Source organism: Athene cunicularia, assembly GCF_003259725.1.
Source record: "Athene cunicularia isolate RWA chromosome 14 unlocalized genomic scaffold, athCun1 chr14_part1, whole genome shotgun sequence".
NCBI classification, from domain to species: Eukaryota; Metazoa; Chordata; class Aves; order Strigiformes; family Strigidae; genus Athene; species Athene cunicularia.
Window position 1 is genome coordinate 7,501,355 of NW_020799118.1, and position 16,235 is coordinate 7,517,589.

Below are 16,235 nucleotides of genomic sequence, written 5' to 3' on the forward strand. Positions count from 1 at the left end.
CCCCCCCCCCCCCCCCCTTTCATTCTTATTTTCAGTATTTCAGTCACGGGCTACTGTAACACTGAATTGTGTGAACAATAAATTGAATTTCATTACCTGCATACTTTAAATGATGAAGATATATTTTGATTTCCTCAGGAAAAAATTGTAAGGTACCTAAAGCCTGTATGTTTAAAGTGCTAATTGTTCAAAGCTTCTCATGAGTAAAAGCTAATTACACCCAAAATTTAATAAGACATAGAAATCATAATATTTCAGTTTACGGTTTAGCAGTTTGTTAAGAGTCAGCTTTGTGTGTATGTGTGTTTAAATGCGCATATATATATATATACATATATATATATATATTTATATATAATGTAAATATATATATAATGTATTCCTATACATAGGAATGCCCATAAAATCTTTTTACTACTCTAATTCTCCCACTTGGAAGTTTGTCTTCCGTGTAATCTTTCCTGTAATGCTCATGTCCTTTTCAGATTTCAAGAAGAAATTTTCAGTTTCACTTTCTTCTAAGGTGTTTCTTTTCTCCATGTCATTTAAATGACATTCACTGATAAGCAAGTATTTATGACCTTTTATACCAGTGTCCAGTACAGAAAGAAAAAAATCCCTGTTTTTTAGGTTTGAAATTGTTTTCTAATTCTCAATTAAGAACAGATCTAATAATGCTTTGAGAACTGCTGTTTAAACAGATAAATCACCATGTTCTAAAGAACATCTCAGCTTTGTGTGTTTGCAGAAATGTCAGTGTTGGGGTTAGAATGCCAGTTACCATTTCATTATGAAAATGTGTATAAGAACTATAACCATCTTAAATATTTTGTCTTTCTTTAGGGTAATTGTACAAGCTTCATTTAGTTTATTCAATCTGCCTTTGGCAGATATTGTTGATGCAGATTTAATAAAGCACAAGCGGAGGTATGTCAGCAGTAACTACTTTTCTTTAAATATGCTATTTGCCATGTTACTCTTTCATAAGTTAGATTATGTCAAAGTAAAGACAGTAAATGATCTTGGATCCTTGACACAGAAGTACTTTCTGTAAAAGTAACTTGGCATAAGTAAAGATAAAAACTTGAATAAAATTTCCTGTGGTTACTTCAGTAGCATAATTTAAGCAGATTATTAGGTAATTTCTAGTTTTAATTATACTATAGTATAAGCCAAGTCCTTCATTTTTTTGTGGTTTTATTTCTGTTAGCTTCAACTGAATTATTTTGTAACCATATACATCTACTGTAATTTATGGACTTTTTGAATAAGGCCTTTCTAACATGGAAAAGGTGTTTAGAAAGCTTTGCTTTTGCTACTTAAAGTGCAGATTTCAAAGTCTAACTGGTTGCTGTTATCTCTCAAATAAAAATTGATAAAACCTGCTGTGACATAGCATATTACAGTTCATGGACCTTTTGGATTTTTATCAAAGTGCAGGTAACTTCCTGCGGGTTCCGTCAATGTTTACATAAGTAAAAATTCAATCCTAGTCACTGTATTAAAGCCATTGCCCCTCAAAGGTGAGAGCTATTGCTTTCATGAAGAAAAAAAAGCCTCCTTTTCTGGCCTTATGCATGTAAAGTCTCAAATTGTAATTAATTCTCCATGCACTGTTCAGTCTAACTTAACTTCAGTAATTACTCAGTGTGCACAAAGCTGAACTTGGGTGCAAGTCCTTTCAGAATTGGGGCCAAGCTGTATATATACCCCAGAGGTTTATTACCTTTCATTTCCAAATAAATTTAAATTTCGTTATAATAGTTGATCCATTTGCTAGAATGTGTGAACTATATAAAGCTGTGGATCATGACAGCATTTGCATATTAACAGGATTTTTAAAATCACTATTGTAATCAATATACTAATAAGTTTGTATTGCATGTTTGCTTTTTCCCCCTAAATATTTTAGATCACCACTTTCCTCTATGGTTTTTGGTACCAATGCTTTATTTACCAAGCCTGCCCAATCTTTGGCTCCAATGCTTGTGGTTACAATACTAAATCAATTTGGATATGAGAACTTGAATAATGAAGTTGCTCAGCTTGATCCAAGGTGAGTTCAAAAGCGATACTTTAAATCATAGAAATTAACATGAAATAATCCTGTCATCTAAAAAGCAAATTGATCTGCAATTAGTTTGCATCAACTGCACTTTAAACATGAGTGCTTTAAAAATATTTTCCAGTTGTTTTTTATCTGTGAAGAAAATTATTTAAAGAATAGCTTTTTAAACAATACACATGAGGATATGTACCTAATTTTGACAAACAAATAACACATTTCAATAGTTGACCATACCCAGTTCTATTGCAAAAAAGAGAAAAAGTGTTTGAGATCACCTAATGCCTCTTAAGATACATGTTGTCCTGGTTTCTGCATTTTGTTTATCTTGTAAACCTACTTGGTTAAATATATAATCTTAATAAGGTTGCATTTAAGATACATTTTTGTTTGAGAGAAAGCAGTGTAATCACTGGAGGGAGGGATTCTGTCTCAAGTAGGAATATAATTTTGGCTTCAATACTACTGACCATTCTAATGCTAATGATTTCATTGCAGTCCCTGGAGACCTTAATACACAGCATAAAGCTGTGGTTGCTAGTTAGCACGTTGGAAATGCATGGCCTTTTATAAAAACAAATTAACAGGGAGTCAGTACACTGAAAGAGTCATAGACTGTTTATTTATGACCAACAAGAGGAAGTGGCAACATAAGGAATAACTGAAGTCAGGACTAAAAGGCAAAAATCAGTCGTGATTAGGATTTGCTTGAGAGAACAATATGAATATCCTCAGAACTACATAGCTCTCCTAAATTTTGAGTAGAAACCTTAAAAAATACATAGAAGACAATTGTATATGAACTTTTGTGGAGATAGCTCTTGAAGGAGAAAGGACTGACTAGGAGAATGTTTTGCATTTGAGGAATTCTTAAAAAAAATGCATGAGGAAAAGCATGACATAAAAGGACAACAGGTGGTCTTCAGAAAAGCATCCTGACACAAGCAAAGAAGGCTTAAGTTTGAGAGCAGTTAATTTTATTTTAATGCATTCTGTAGATAGCCAGCAAGTGAGATGATGGGAGGAGAACATAAACCTCATTATAATGTCAAATAAAATGAGTGATTTTTGCAGAAGAGTGATCGGTTGAACTGGATGTGGATAGGAGCAGGCTGAATATATGAATCTTGATGTTTCAGGAAAATTCAGATTTGACACATAAAAACTGCAGTTCTGATCTCTTTCAATCAGAGAAATGATCCCTTTGTGGATGCATTTTAAATCACAGTAATGATAAATCTTTTTTTCCCCCAGTAAGTAGCCTCTGGACTATAGCAACAATAAATTTCTTGTATATAGAATTTAAATACTTTGACGCTCAATCTCTAAAACCTATATTTTCACTTGAGACATGTGGAAATTTGATTTATTTCACTAGGGCAAGGAACAGCATAAAGGTACAAAGCCAAGATCAGTTAATCAAAGAACACCTGAAAAATGCGATATATTTCTTTTGCTTGTCCCTTCAAAAATAATTTCTTAAATATGAAGAGTCTGCATGTGTTTTCTGTATATGCATGTATGAATGTGCTTGTCCTTCGCTTTGCAAATGGACTATGGTGTGGACATACAGCCCACAAAGACCAGACTACTCAAAATTGTTTCTAGGGAGCCAGTTTGCCCAATGGCAAAGTACTCAGACCATTGACTGAGCTAAAATTACTTACACATTTTAAAACCCTATCAGCTGATTTCAGCCACAGACAGACAGCTAAAATACACTTGCATCAGGACAGAGTTGTGTGGGGACAAACAGAAACTGAATACAGGAGATTGCTTTAAATATGCTCAAACTGTTTTAAGAAAAAAAAAAAGTCACACATATGAATTATATATAATGAAGTGTTCTGGAAAGCATTTACTTTATTAGATGTAGTGGTAGTGAATTGTAAAAATAGCACAGAGGACCCTTATTCTACATTAAGAAAATATTTGGCCCCTGAACAAGTATGTCTTAAGAGTTTCCAGCAATTTTCTTTACTGGAGAAGAGAGAAAACGCAGTCCAAAACCATAAACTATTTGGTAAATTCCAAATTTTTTTTTTCTTGAACTGAAAATTAAACTATAGCAACAGTGATGGAGCAGCTAATCCTGGAAACCATTTCCAGTCACATTAAGGACAATAAAATCAGTAGTAGTTAGCATGGCTTCACCAAGGGCAAGTCCTGCTTGACCAACTTGATAAACCTCTACAATGAAATGGCTAGCTTGGTAGGCAAGGGAAGAGCAGTGGATATTGTCTACCTGGACTTCAGTAAGGCCTTTGACACTGTCTCCCGTAAGATCCTCATAAACAAGCCTTTGATATACGGGGTGGATGAGCAGACAGTGAGGTAGGTTGAAAACTGGCTGAATGGCCAGGCCCAGAGCGTGGTGATCAGTGGCATGAAGTCTAGTTGGAGGCCAGTAACTAGTAGTGTACCCTAGGGGTCTATACTGGGTCCAGTCCTGTTTAACATCTTCATTAATGATCTGGATGATGGAGCAGGATGTATCCTCAGGAAGTTTGGTGATGACACAAAACTCAGATGTGTGGCTGATACACAGGGAGTCTTGGCAGGCTGGAGAAATGTGCTGACAGGATCCTCATGATTCAACAAGAAGTGCAAAGTCCTGCACCTGGGGAGGAACAGCCCCATGCACCAGTATATACTGGGGGCTACCCAGCTGGAAAGCAGCTTGGCAGGAAAGGACCTAGCAGACCAAACTGAACATGAGCCAGTGATGTGCTCTTACAGCAAAGAAGGCAAATGTTATCTTGGGCTGCTGCATCAGAGAAAGTATTGCCAGCAGGTCAAAGGATATGACCCTTCCCTCTGAACTGGTGAGGCCCCATCTGGAGTATTGTGTTCAGTTCTTGGCTCCTCAGTACAAGAGACGCATGATCATACAGGAGAGAACCCAACAACGGACCACAAAGGGTTATTAAGGGACTGGAGCATCTCTCCTATGAGGAAAAGCTGAGAGACTTGGCACTGTTCAGCCTGGAGAAGAGAAGTCACAGGAGGGATCTTCTTAATATATGTAAATACCTTAAGGAGGGGTGCGAAGAGGATGGTTTCAGGCTCTTCCCAGTGGTGCCCAGTGACAGGACCAGAGGCAGTGCGCATAAACTGAAACACAGGAGGTTCCCTCTGAACATCAGGAAACACTTTTTACTGTGAGTGTGACTGAGCAGGTGAACAGGTTGCTCAGGGAGGTTGTGGAGTCTCCATCCTTAGAAATATTTGAAAGGTATCTAGACACAGTCCTGGGCAGCTGGCTCTATGTGGCCCTGCTTGAGCCTGGGTGTGAAGCAGATGACTTCCAGAGGTCCCTTCCAACCTCAACCATTCTGTGATTCTTGTTCTGTGAACAAAGTTCCAGTATTTAATGATAGTGAAAATATGGGTATATTACAGTTACAGACAAGCAGTTGTTTTTTATATACAGTTACTATCTGTTGCATTAGTTTTCTTCCACGGTTATTTCACAGAACTTCTTGCAAATCAGAAGAATCTTAATAAGATGTATTTTATTATCTGTGTTCAGTTTTGGTTTTGTTTTGTATGTTAATATACTGTGGAGTGAATGGAGAAAAGTATTAGCAGACAATCAGTGGTCTCCTTCAGTAATGTCCAGATGTCTCCCTTATCTTTCCCTCCAGCATCAAAAGTCTGAACATTGTTTTTTGTATTCTCAGCAACTTTCCAGGCTTTTGCTGTAGTAAAACACAGTTGCCAGCAATGAGTTTACAGTTGAAAATTATGGAAATAAGCTTTTCTTGTTCACACTGATCTTTGTGTAATACTGTAATTTCATTTCCTCATTCCTCATGTCTTTGTATATTGCTTACTCAAGACCACATGGAATGCTAGAGCTCTCAAACATTCTGGATGACTCCAACCTGCATATAAAAAACCCCTCATAGCTTGCAGGGGAAGGGTTTCTTCTCCCCTTGTTTATTTATCTTATACATTTGATAGCATTTTATTTATAGCATACTGCCAGAAGTGGGCTTCATAAATATTCTGTCTTTGCTCATTTTACACTGTTTAAAAAAAAAAAATATCAAAAGCTATCTGCTGGGAGAAATCATATATCTTCTGATTCTTATGCCTCCAGCAAAAGGTCTTGAAGATGACACTACCTCAACTCCACCTCTTCATCATTCCAGTGATTACATTTTGGTTCTTCAGTTATGTGATATTATGACTCATTGACATTCTCCAAGATCAGGATATTTCATTGTTGCTTCATTAGAGCACCAAAACTCTTAACAGAGTACCAGCCAACAGTAAGTTGCTGGTTTTTAAGCTTTGCTGTCTTTTGTTGCCATCATGCTGTTGAGCAATTCACACATACATGTTCTCTGACTCAGTAAAGACCACATTCCTGAGCAGCTGATTAGGGCAACTGATGAGTTATAAGTGAAATTCGTATCCCAGAAGACCTTCTGAGACAAAATGGTTCATCATCATCTTGCTGGCTTCTGTTACAGTTGTGTTCTCTAGGGCACCTAAGCTGGTAAGACAGTGAAGAGGTTTTATACAGAGTAAGATTCTAGAAGAAAGGAAAATTCAGTCCCCTTTTTCTTTCATACATGAGGCATAACACCTCCAGGTGGATGGTTAACATTGATCAGAAACGAGAATATGCTTGTCACTGAACAGTGAACCCAGTACTGTATTAGACCAGGAATTCCAAAGACCTAGACTGTCTCTCTTCCTCTGTACTGAAGCCTTTGCATTGACCATTAACATCACCAACTTCTTACTTACCAGTACCCATATCCACTTCTCCTCAATGTGACTTCTTAGTCACAGTGATGTCTTCTTCCTTAGGAGCAATCCAGTATCTCTTGATTTTGCCTGTGGTGCTGTAACTCTGAAGTGTGACTTCTGCTATGCATAGTGTATCCCTCTTCCAGAAATCTTGCTTTTTGGTATAACCTTTTTCACATGTGAGGTTGGCCTAGATATTGTACACAATTCCATGTGTGTTACACATGATTGTGTATACGTTAATATACACATTATACCACATTCTTAGGAAATGTGGTCACTACACATCAATTAAGCATTTTGTAGTGGAAGCTACCTTAAGTATTTTTAATATCCTTAAAATTTGAGCAATAGCTTGCAGAATGGAATGGTCCTGTTTGTTTTTTTTTTTAATTTTTGGTCCATCATCTCAGCAAAGCATTACCTGACCCATATAGCTTGGGGGGGTTTTTTGTTTGCCTTGGGGTTTTGTTTTGTTTTGTTTTGTTTTAGTTTGGCGAGTTGTTTTTTTCTTTTTGCTATGGAAAAGATAACTAGTTTCAAAACTCCCTCTTCTGGAAAGCCACTGCAACTACAACTAACTTCTATAAAGTGTGCTTTTCAAATTCGTACTTCAGCATGAAGTTATTTGACAGCAACTCTTCATTATTCACTGGAGGCTCTTTAAACTGTTAATGCTTTCATATCGAATTACTGGACTGCATCACATTCTACTCAGAGTGATATTAGGGCTGGTTAGTGAAAGATTGCATGTTTTATTCCTGTGTGTGCAAAAACTGTAGACAAGGAAATTTCTGAAATTACTGGTTCAGCTATTATTACGATGAAATCTGAGCTCTGCTCTTGATTTATCTCAGTCCCTTAATGAAATATTTTCCCATTCCTTGTTCTGTGTACTATAGATATTGTTCTTAATTCCTGCAGTAGCTCAAGGTTTTACAGTACGATAGGTAATATTATTTTCTTAAAGCAATATTGTTCCGGTGAAACCAAACCAGGATTGCACCAGTGTGCGTGATTTGGCAGATGTTCTTTCTTTTTTTGTCCTTCCTGAAGTCCATGTGTAAAGACAGAATAATTTTAGTACTGAAAACCACAATCCTCTTTAGTGTGGAGAACAGCCAAGTACAAGCCTCCAAATCCTGTTAACTGTGTCTTAGTCCTGTTTTCACCTTTGGATAGGTAAGTAATTGGTCTGTGGCCTCCCTGCTGACACTGCTCATACAGTTAACTATTGGCAGTTGTGACAGTGGTGTGCATGATGTGGGCCGTTGTTTACTTGTAGATGAACTGAAAATGCAGTTGAATACAGGCCAGGAAACAGCATCCAAATGGTAAATTATTGTCATTGCCAATAAACATTGGCTACGGTCCAGTAACCTACTAGTGAACAGTTCCAGTCTTAAATGCAGTTGCCCAAGGGATTAAGTAATTCACTTGTAAGCCTGTGGTTTTTTGTTTTCTTATGTAGCATTAGCACGTACTTAACTTGAGATAAAGTGTGACTGTCCTATGAGTGTGTGTATGTACTAAGAAATAAATCTGGGCAATGTTGGAGGTTGCAAGCATTTTTTCTGTTAAACACAGTGTGAGACATGAGTTGATTCTTTTATGATTCAGAGAAACTCTTAGGTTTTATTCAAAAGCCTGTTCAAGTGTTTTTCATGTCCATAGCTGTTCCATGAGTTTCCTATCTCATCCCTGAATGCTAAGGAAACAAAATAGAAGGTAACATAAACTGCCTCATGGAGGGAAAGTTCATTTAGGGGCTGTTTCTCAGTTTGAGTTGACTTTCCTGATGTTTAAGTAATTAGAATCCAATAATTAACACAATGCCAGTAGATGATTCTAGCTACTAGAGGAATGCCTAAATGTATGTTTTGAGGTGTCAGAAATCATACTGCTCATAAAAAGGAACTCATTTGACTTCTATATTTTATTTTTTGATTCATATTTGTTGATGTTTCATCTCTTATTCCTTAGAGAAGATTTAGATGAGGAAATACCATGCATCTGTGAGAATAAATGAGTGTTAATTTCACATGTATTCTTTTTATGGTTTATATTATCTTTTAATCATTTATTTTAAAACAAAATGAAATAAGGCTTTATATTTCAAACAGCCCTTTACACCATACCTGAGTTTTGTGCGTTAATCATGACTTCCATCTAGCACTGGGTGACTAACAACACACTATGTGGATAGCTAGTAGCACAGATTTTAACTTAATAAAATAATTACATATTAAAATGTTTGCTTCCATTTTCTGCTTTCTTTCTCTCAGATTTTTCAGTGTTACTAAAGCTTTTCAGATGCTCTGTTCTATAATTGGATTATATTGCTTAAATTGATTTCTAGATTATGTAATACAGATGTGTACTACAGCAGCAAATAGGATTTCTTAGGTTGCCTGCAGTTTACTAACATTAACTCTTTGTGTGCTAATTATCTAATTTCCTCCCAGCTATTATGAAAGAAGCAAACAACATAAAATTCATATTTGTATGTAGAATTAGAAAATACAATTGAATTATATTTGACATCTGATACTTATACTTTTTTTATTTAGATTATACACAGTAATGTGTATATGCTGTATATGTGTATATAAAGTGAATGCTTTAAAAATAATTTGTTGTGAATTGATCATGAAAGTTAATCTTCTTCATCCTGAAAGCTGTGTTTTCATCTTCTTCACCAGTTTGCTTTTAGGTCTTCATGATGCCATGTTCTATTTGATCTGTCTGGTTCCACTTTGCATTGCAGTCATACAGATCCTGACGTGGACTCGCTTTTCAATCCAGAATAGTCATATGACAGCTGTACGCTAAATTTGTAACAGTTGGTCAGTAAATCTTCTGCTGAATTGTACCACAAAAGACTTGGTATGTTTTAAATGTGAAAAAGCAAAACTTCATTAAATGGACTATTAGGCCAAGCACAGTTTGAACCATTTCAATAGAGTTGCATTCTTCAGGCTGTGTAGACTGTAACACAGATCACATTCAGCCTTAATGCTGAGCCTACACAGATTTTTTTACTACCTCAGTTGTTTGCCTTTAGTAGGCTTTATCCTTAATTACCAAATAAAGTAATTTCTGGTATATAGTGGTCACTGCTAACTCATCTGAAGAATGGATATAGCAGATCAGGTAAAGGAATCCCCACCCAGCACCTGGAATTCCAGGGGACTGTATTTTCTTAAGTTCACTGAAAGATGGTGAATTAATTTTGCCATACTGATAAAATGGCAGATCTCTGAAGTTAATCTGGAAGAGCCTGGTGGACATCTCTCATGGATGGCAGGGAGATGAAGAGAAGAATTTAGATGGCGTCTAGCTGACCAGTATCAAGACAGCTACCGCAGGAAGAGTCAAGAATAATTAACTACCCTGTAAAAGTCTGTGTAAGGCTAAAGAAGAAAAAGATTCAGATGCTGTTCAATGAAGTATTGCCGGATATGGAAAAAGCTCCATACGTCCTCACTGGCTTTCCAGATGTGTCTAGTCGGTGGTAGGTAGATGCAGTTTTCTGTCTTTAAATGGGAAAATTATTTTGAAGGTACCATATTGTTAGTACTTAATACAGAATGTCATTTTGGTAAGAAAAACATTAGTGTATGGGTGTAGTAGTGTTCAGTTAGTTGGACAAATCTAAGCACACACATATTGAATCAAATTCTACCTACATAGTAGTGTTACATTGGCAAACTCATTTAATGTGCTGACAGTTGAAGTTAATTTCTAATTAATCATGTTGAAGTTAGTTGATTTCTGATTAATTATTACCAGAATCTTTTCAGTTAAACTTTTAAATGGATCCTGTGATTTTTATTAAATAAAGGGTTTTTGATAAAATTTCAGAAACATTGAATCCTCTCTTATTTCACATGTGTTGTAATAAGATACATGAGCATGTTTACAATACTCCTGTTTAATAAATATTCTTTCCTCCAGTATATCCAGTATGTAAATTTGCAATGATACATAGCTTAAGTATGATATAATCACTTCATTTTTGTTCTTTGTTTTGTCTGGGCAAACATAATTTTAGAAGCACCTTTCTTATGGAGTGCCAGTCACTTGAAAGTACAAGTAGATGCATTGTATGTATCCCAATTTTAAAGTGCTGAGCCAGCTCATTTCTAAGGTTCTACATTTATTATGATAGGTAACTTGGAAGAGAAGGGCGTGTAAGAAGTTGCCTGCATTTTGGTGGATGCTAGCATAATTTAATGAAGAGGTTTGAGATTTGAAAAAAAATAGCCTTTTGTGCCTCAGTTTTTACATTTGCAGAGTAGAAACGATGTTTCCTTGCCTTTTTTGAAATACAAAGTGCTTTCAAAGTGATGAGTGAAAAAGTGGGATAGCATTGTTAAATATTTAGAAATCTAAGTGAACCCTTTGATAGGAATATGAAGTTTTATGTTAAAATGTAAGAAGCCAGAAGTGTCATGAAGTTTTAAGTTATATTACCTGTTTTCTACCTCTGTCTTGTCAGAGATACCATTATTCATTTGCATTACGTGCTAATAGCATAATGTACACTTACTAGTGTCACTTGTATTTACAGATCCAAAGAATATTTACAGAAATACCAGAGCAGATATGGGCTGTGTGTTTAGATTCTGAATTTTAAAAGATTTACTGCATTGCATGTATGCCTGAAAGGCAAAAAGAGCAAAAGCCAAAGGACAAAAATCTGAAGGAATTTAAGTTAATGTAATCTTTGATTCATTATATGAAAGTCTTCTCCCTGACATTTCCTTTAAAATGGTAATAAATAAAATAGTTTTATTTTTCTTTACTGTTTCTATATTTCCTAAATTTTATATGTTTATCCTATCCTCATAGAATATATATTTTGATAGGTGAAAATGTTGTTCCACAAATTGGTTTTCTTGGATGACTCTGTTTATTACTTAGATCTAATACTAAGTTATTAGAACATAGTGTACAACTGGGAGAACATTGTGCTATACAACAGGAAAATTAGTAAGTGGGTTTAAGTGTCAAAATTACACCAAGAATTCTTTGAAACAATTGGATTTTTTTTTTTTTTTAATGTTTGGTAAGGATACCATTTTTTTAATTGAAATAAGAAAGCAAGGGGTGATATGACTGAATGCATAGTTTGAATAGCCTGTGTAAAATGCTGCTTCTTTAGAATTAAGATAATAAACTAAATAGTCAAAGATTTCTAAGCAAAACAGCATTAAGATATGAGAGATTAACTGTGTAAAATAAAGTAGTTTAGAAAACAAATCTGAGAAGTACAGTACGAATTATTTAATATGATTTTGCAAACTTGTTATTTATTATTCTCCCATTTGTCTGTCCAGGAAAAAAGTGTCTTTCATCGCACCAATAGTCAATCGAAAAGAGGACTGGAAAAGTGCTTTAAATTCAGGTAGCAGTCTTATTACAAGAATAGGAGGTTGACAGTATGTTATGACTGATGTCTCTTATTCTCTATTTCTCTGTCACACGCTAAACTTTGTTATCCTCGCTAAACCTACATGAGATTGTTTTTGGCCCTGAATCAAGTAAAGCATGATCAAAGGCAAAAGTTCAGTGTCTTGCAACAGCTGGTTTGTCTGCTTTCTCTCCTTGTTAGCTAATAGTATCTGAGCTTGGAAGTCCTGCTGCTGGAAAAATGCCCCAATTTAATCTTGATAATTTAAGGGTGTCTAAAATAGTCTCATAACTTATAAAGAGAATTTAAGTGTGTACAGTATAAAATATGAAATGCTGTGATAACTTCAGAGAATGAGAAATTTCATGCTTGAAGCCTACTCTTAGAGTTTCTCTATAAATTCTGAGAATTTGGATCTTAATACACTAAATGAATTTTATTTATTGAAAATCAATAGGGAAAAGTGTCTACTAGATTTAAAAGGATGTTATCTAATAGACACTAAGGAATGTTAGTCTAGTATAGTAGCAATATAATAGATGGTTTGTAATAGAGTGAAAACATTGTATAAATGGCACCAAAGCCTATTTAATTTTAAGTAGGAAAAAATTAGATTTATGTTTTGTGGTGCTTACAGGCCTGCCTCAGTTCTTGTCTTGTACAAAATGACCTTCCCAGTCTCCTGCCGTTGCTGATTTTGGAACTGCTCAGTAATTCATGAATATACTATGTTGACATGGCTAGTAGAATGTTTACATTTTAATAGGGTTGTACAGCTTAATGGATGCTGTCAGGAAAGACAAGCAGGAAGGGGAAGGAACAGTTATGATAAGCCACATCTCCAAAAATACTTCTGAGCTCTTTCTTACAGAATTAAGCCAACTCAGGAAAAAGCTCAGTAGTACATGCAGTCAAATTAATTCTAGCTGATTTTGTACAAGTGAGACAGGGAGTGAGTTGTCTTAGCTGGACAGACCCACAGCTGGGATTCCTGGGTTACCTTTGCAGAAGAGGATTTTAGATATCTATGTTTATCTTAAAGACCTCTTTCTGGTAATCACTTTCTTAGTATTAATTAAATAATAGAAGGGAAAGTTGTTCTATCGCTGTACTTTATTGGGAAAATTGAAGATTTGCATCTTGGAAGACGTGAGGCTGTGTAGGCAGCCCTGTCACACTGAGTCCTGCTCCAGCACACCAGGCTCCTTGTGATCACCACAAATGAAATGCAGGCTGTGTTAAAATCTTTGGGTATGTTTTGAACCTTTTGGACTCTAGGTATTCAATCGATTATGGAAATTTTCCATCAAGAGAAAGAAGAAACACTATCTAAACAGTTGAGGAGAAAGTAGAAAAAAAGTGATTCCTTTTTCTCTGGAAATCCTCTCTCACCACACTTGCTGCTTTGAATGACATATGCATACACTTATACAACAAATAGTTTTCTGAGATTGTCCAGTGATTGGTTACAATTCTACCAGCCTATATGGAAATGACAATACATCAAAATTATTACCTAAATATGCATGAATAGTGTGTTTTTGTAGCCTGTCAAGAGAAAAAATATGCTTAGTGTACAACTACTGCAGCAGAATATTAATGACAAATGTAACACTGAGTAGGAACTTTGAAAAATCTCATTAAAACATACCCAGGTTTTATACTGACAGTGTAAAGACAAAAGCTAGTGTATTCCTTACTTTATTTGGTATGCAATTTATTACCTGTATCTTACATGTGATAAAATTAGGATATGTTTCCCTGTGAACTATATGTAACTAACCTGAAACAGTTTTATTTATTGGTTTACACATTGTGAGCATATGTCTGTTTAAAAAGCAGCAAAATAAAAAAATTTATCTTTTGCATTTTGGATTTTGATTATAAAGTTTCTTTATTCCTGGAGGGAAAAAATAAAGCTAATCTGTCTTTACAAACAACATATGTAGAAAGGACAGTGTTAATCCCAAACCAAATAAAAAGAAGTAGGCCAAAAAGGCATCTTAGCCTGTCTAGCTATTGGAGAAAATAAAAATTGTCATGTGGAAAACTGTCTAAAGCTCTCATGTCAAAAACTTTCCTCAAGGAGGTTAAACGTCAGTGAAAATGAACTGAACAGAAACATCCTCTGGCAGTATTCTGTTGTTGCTCTGGTTTTGCTGATTTCCCAGGGTAAGCAAGGTTGGATGTGATTAGTACTTGATCAGAGGATATTCCAGGTAGAAGCCAGGATCCCACAGTGGTCTGATTTCCCGTGTCATCCTTACCAGGAAATGAAGGGCAGCCTTTCAAATCTGATCAAAAGGAAAGATATGGATTGCTTGTGGTTGTTAAGAAACATTCTTCTGAGATGAGAGATGATAGCCCTGATGCCATACACAGCTGGAATTTGATTAATGAGGTAAACTTTGTCTAGATTTTCTTTCAGTTTCAATTGTATACAGTATTCCTCATTTCCTGTGAGCACAAATTAACCTATGTTTATTAGAGCATAAGGGAGAACAGTAGTACCTAACCCAAACCCACAGTAACTGGCTTTTGTTCTAGCAAAGGCACATGCTTCTGTATGAAAAGCCAAAAGGTGTTTAGCCAGCTTGACCTGTCCCAGATAAAAATGTTCTGATAAGTACTGTCTGTTCTAGGCTAGCCTTCCTCTCTGGGGTATTAGTTGCATTAAGGGCACATTTTTATCCACGAGTCTCCACTATGCCCCACTGCATCCCCATGCACAGAAATAGGATGCAGGAGTCCAACTCTGAAGTTCTTATTTTCCTGCCTACTCGATGACTTCTCCTTCCTCTGCATGCACATCCCACAGCTTCAGGAAAAAAAATCCTGGATTGAGGGTCTTAGATTCTCCTGTGCAGTGACACAAGCTCCTGCCACAGGGCCCAGGTTGGAAGTTTTGTAAACAAAATGTTGCAGAAATTCCAGCAACCAGTGGAACAAAAAAGCATTAAGGTTTACTCTGAGCCATTGCAAAATAGTTGTTTACAAGAAAGATTTAAATGTCTGAGGGTTTGAAGCTGAATTTTATATTTCAAAGGGTTGTTGTAGTCTTTCATCTGCAGATTGAAGTCCCTTTTGAAGAGCGAGTCCTGTAATGACCCAATTTATCTTTAATGACCCAATTTAAAAATGGTTTGGGGTTTTTAGGAATCTTGTGGTTGACGGTTAAGCTTTTAGAACAATGTAGCAATGTTGTGCTTAAGTCAAGAAGGATGTTCCTTGTCTGTGTTAAAGCCAAAGGCATCCTAATCAGAAGAACAAGTAGATAGCCTTCTTTGAGCAAGAACATCCCAGAGACATTACACCTTGAAGAGGATACATTGCTGACTTGGCAAGCAAACTCAAGGTCCACGTATCCTTAGCTGAACTACCTCATTATAATACTAAAAATCACACCTATAGGTCAACCCTGAGCATGCATAGTAATAGAAGTACGGTGTCAGCAGTATTATAATTGTATGTAAATCACTAACCAGTCATTGCAGAGAGGGTGGACTTAGAAAATTACTATCTCTGCAACTTTTGTGTATAAATATAGTGTGAAAAGTCCCATTGGTGTGCTTGATGTGTGGGAAATCACTGAGCACCTAGGCTTGTGCAGCCCTAAAATAAATAAGCAGTGTCTCTCCTGAGTGTGTGATTACTGACCTACTGCACCCCAGGCGGGGTATCTGCGTTTTGGACACCATTATCACCTCCGGGCTTAGCGACCTCCAGTTTCTGTGTACGGAAAAAAAAATCTTGAAGATAATGGAAACCAAGCACAGCTTTATGGGAAGCACCACTTCCATCTCTCAGCACTTACTGCTGTAGCAGCCAAGAATTTCTGAAATTTGATGATCTCCTCCCAAAATTTTGAACCTTAAAGGTACTAATTCCAGGAAGGTCCCCTGGAGCGACGGGAATCTGAACCTCCGCCGCAGCGTGTGGGAGGTGCCGGGGCGGATTTCGGGCCGGCAGCGCGGCCGCTCGCCTCAGCTT

At 36.2% G+C, this 16,235-nt stretch overlaps 2 protein-coding genes across 3 annotated transcripts in view; both read left to right on the plus strand.

Moving 5' to 3' along the window:
* LOC113485861 (transmembrane protein 180-like) overlaps positions 1 to 10,687 on the plus strand; it is a 19,523-nt gene extending 8,836 nt beyond the window's left edge. Inside the window, exons 5-7 of one of the 2 annotated variants that reach the window (XM_026859283.1) lie at positions 844 to 927; positions 1,913 to 2,056; positions 9,532 to 10,687. In XM_026859283.1, the coding sequence (XP_026715084.1) occupies positions 844 to 927; positions 1,913 to 2,056; positions 9,532 to 9,661 (358 nt within the window). In that variant the 3' untranslated portion in view covers positions 9,662 to 10,687. The remainder of the gene's footprint in view (positions 1 to 843; positions 928 to 1,912; positions 2,057 to 9,531) is intronic. The other variant, XM_026859284.1, reaches the window with a different exon arrangement.
* METTL9 (methyltransferase like 9) overlaps positions 10,291 to 16,235 on the plus strand; it is a 26,822-nt gene continuing 20,877 nt past the window's right edge. Inside the window, exons 1-2 of the mRNA XM_026859152.1 lie at positions 10,291 to 10,343; positions 12,172 to 12,239. Coding sequence (XP_026714953.1) covers positions 10,291 to 10,343; positions 12,172 to 12,239 — 121 coding nt within the window. The remainder of the gene's footprint in view (positions 10,344 to 12,171; positions 12,240 to 16,235) is intronic.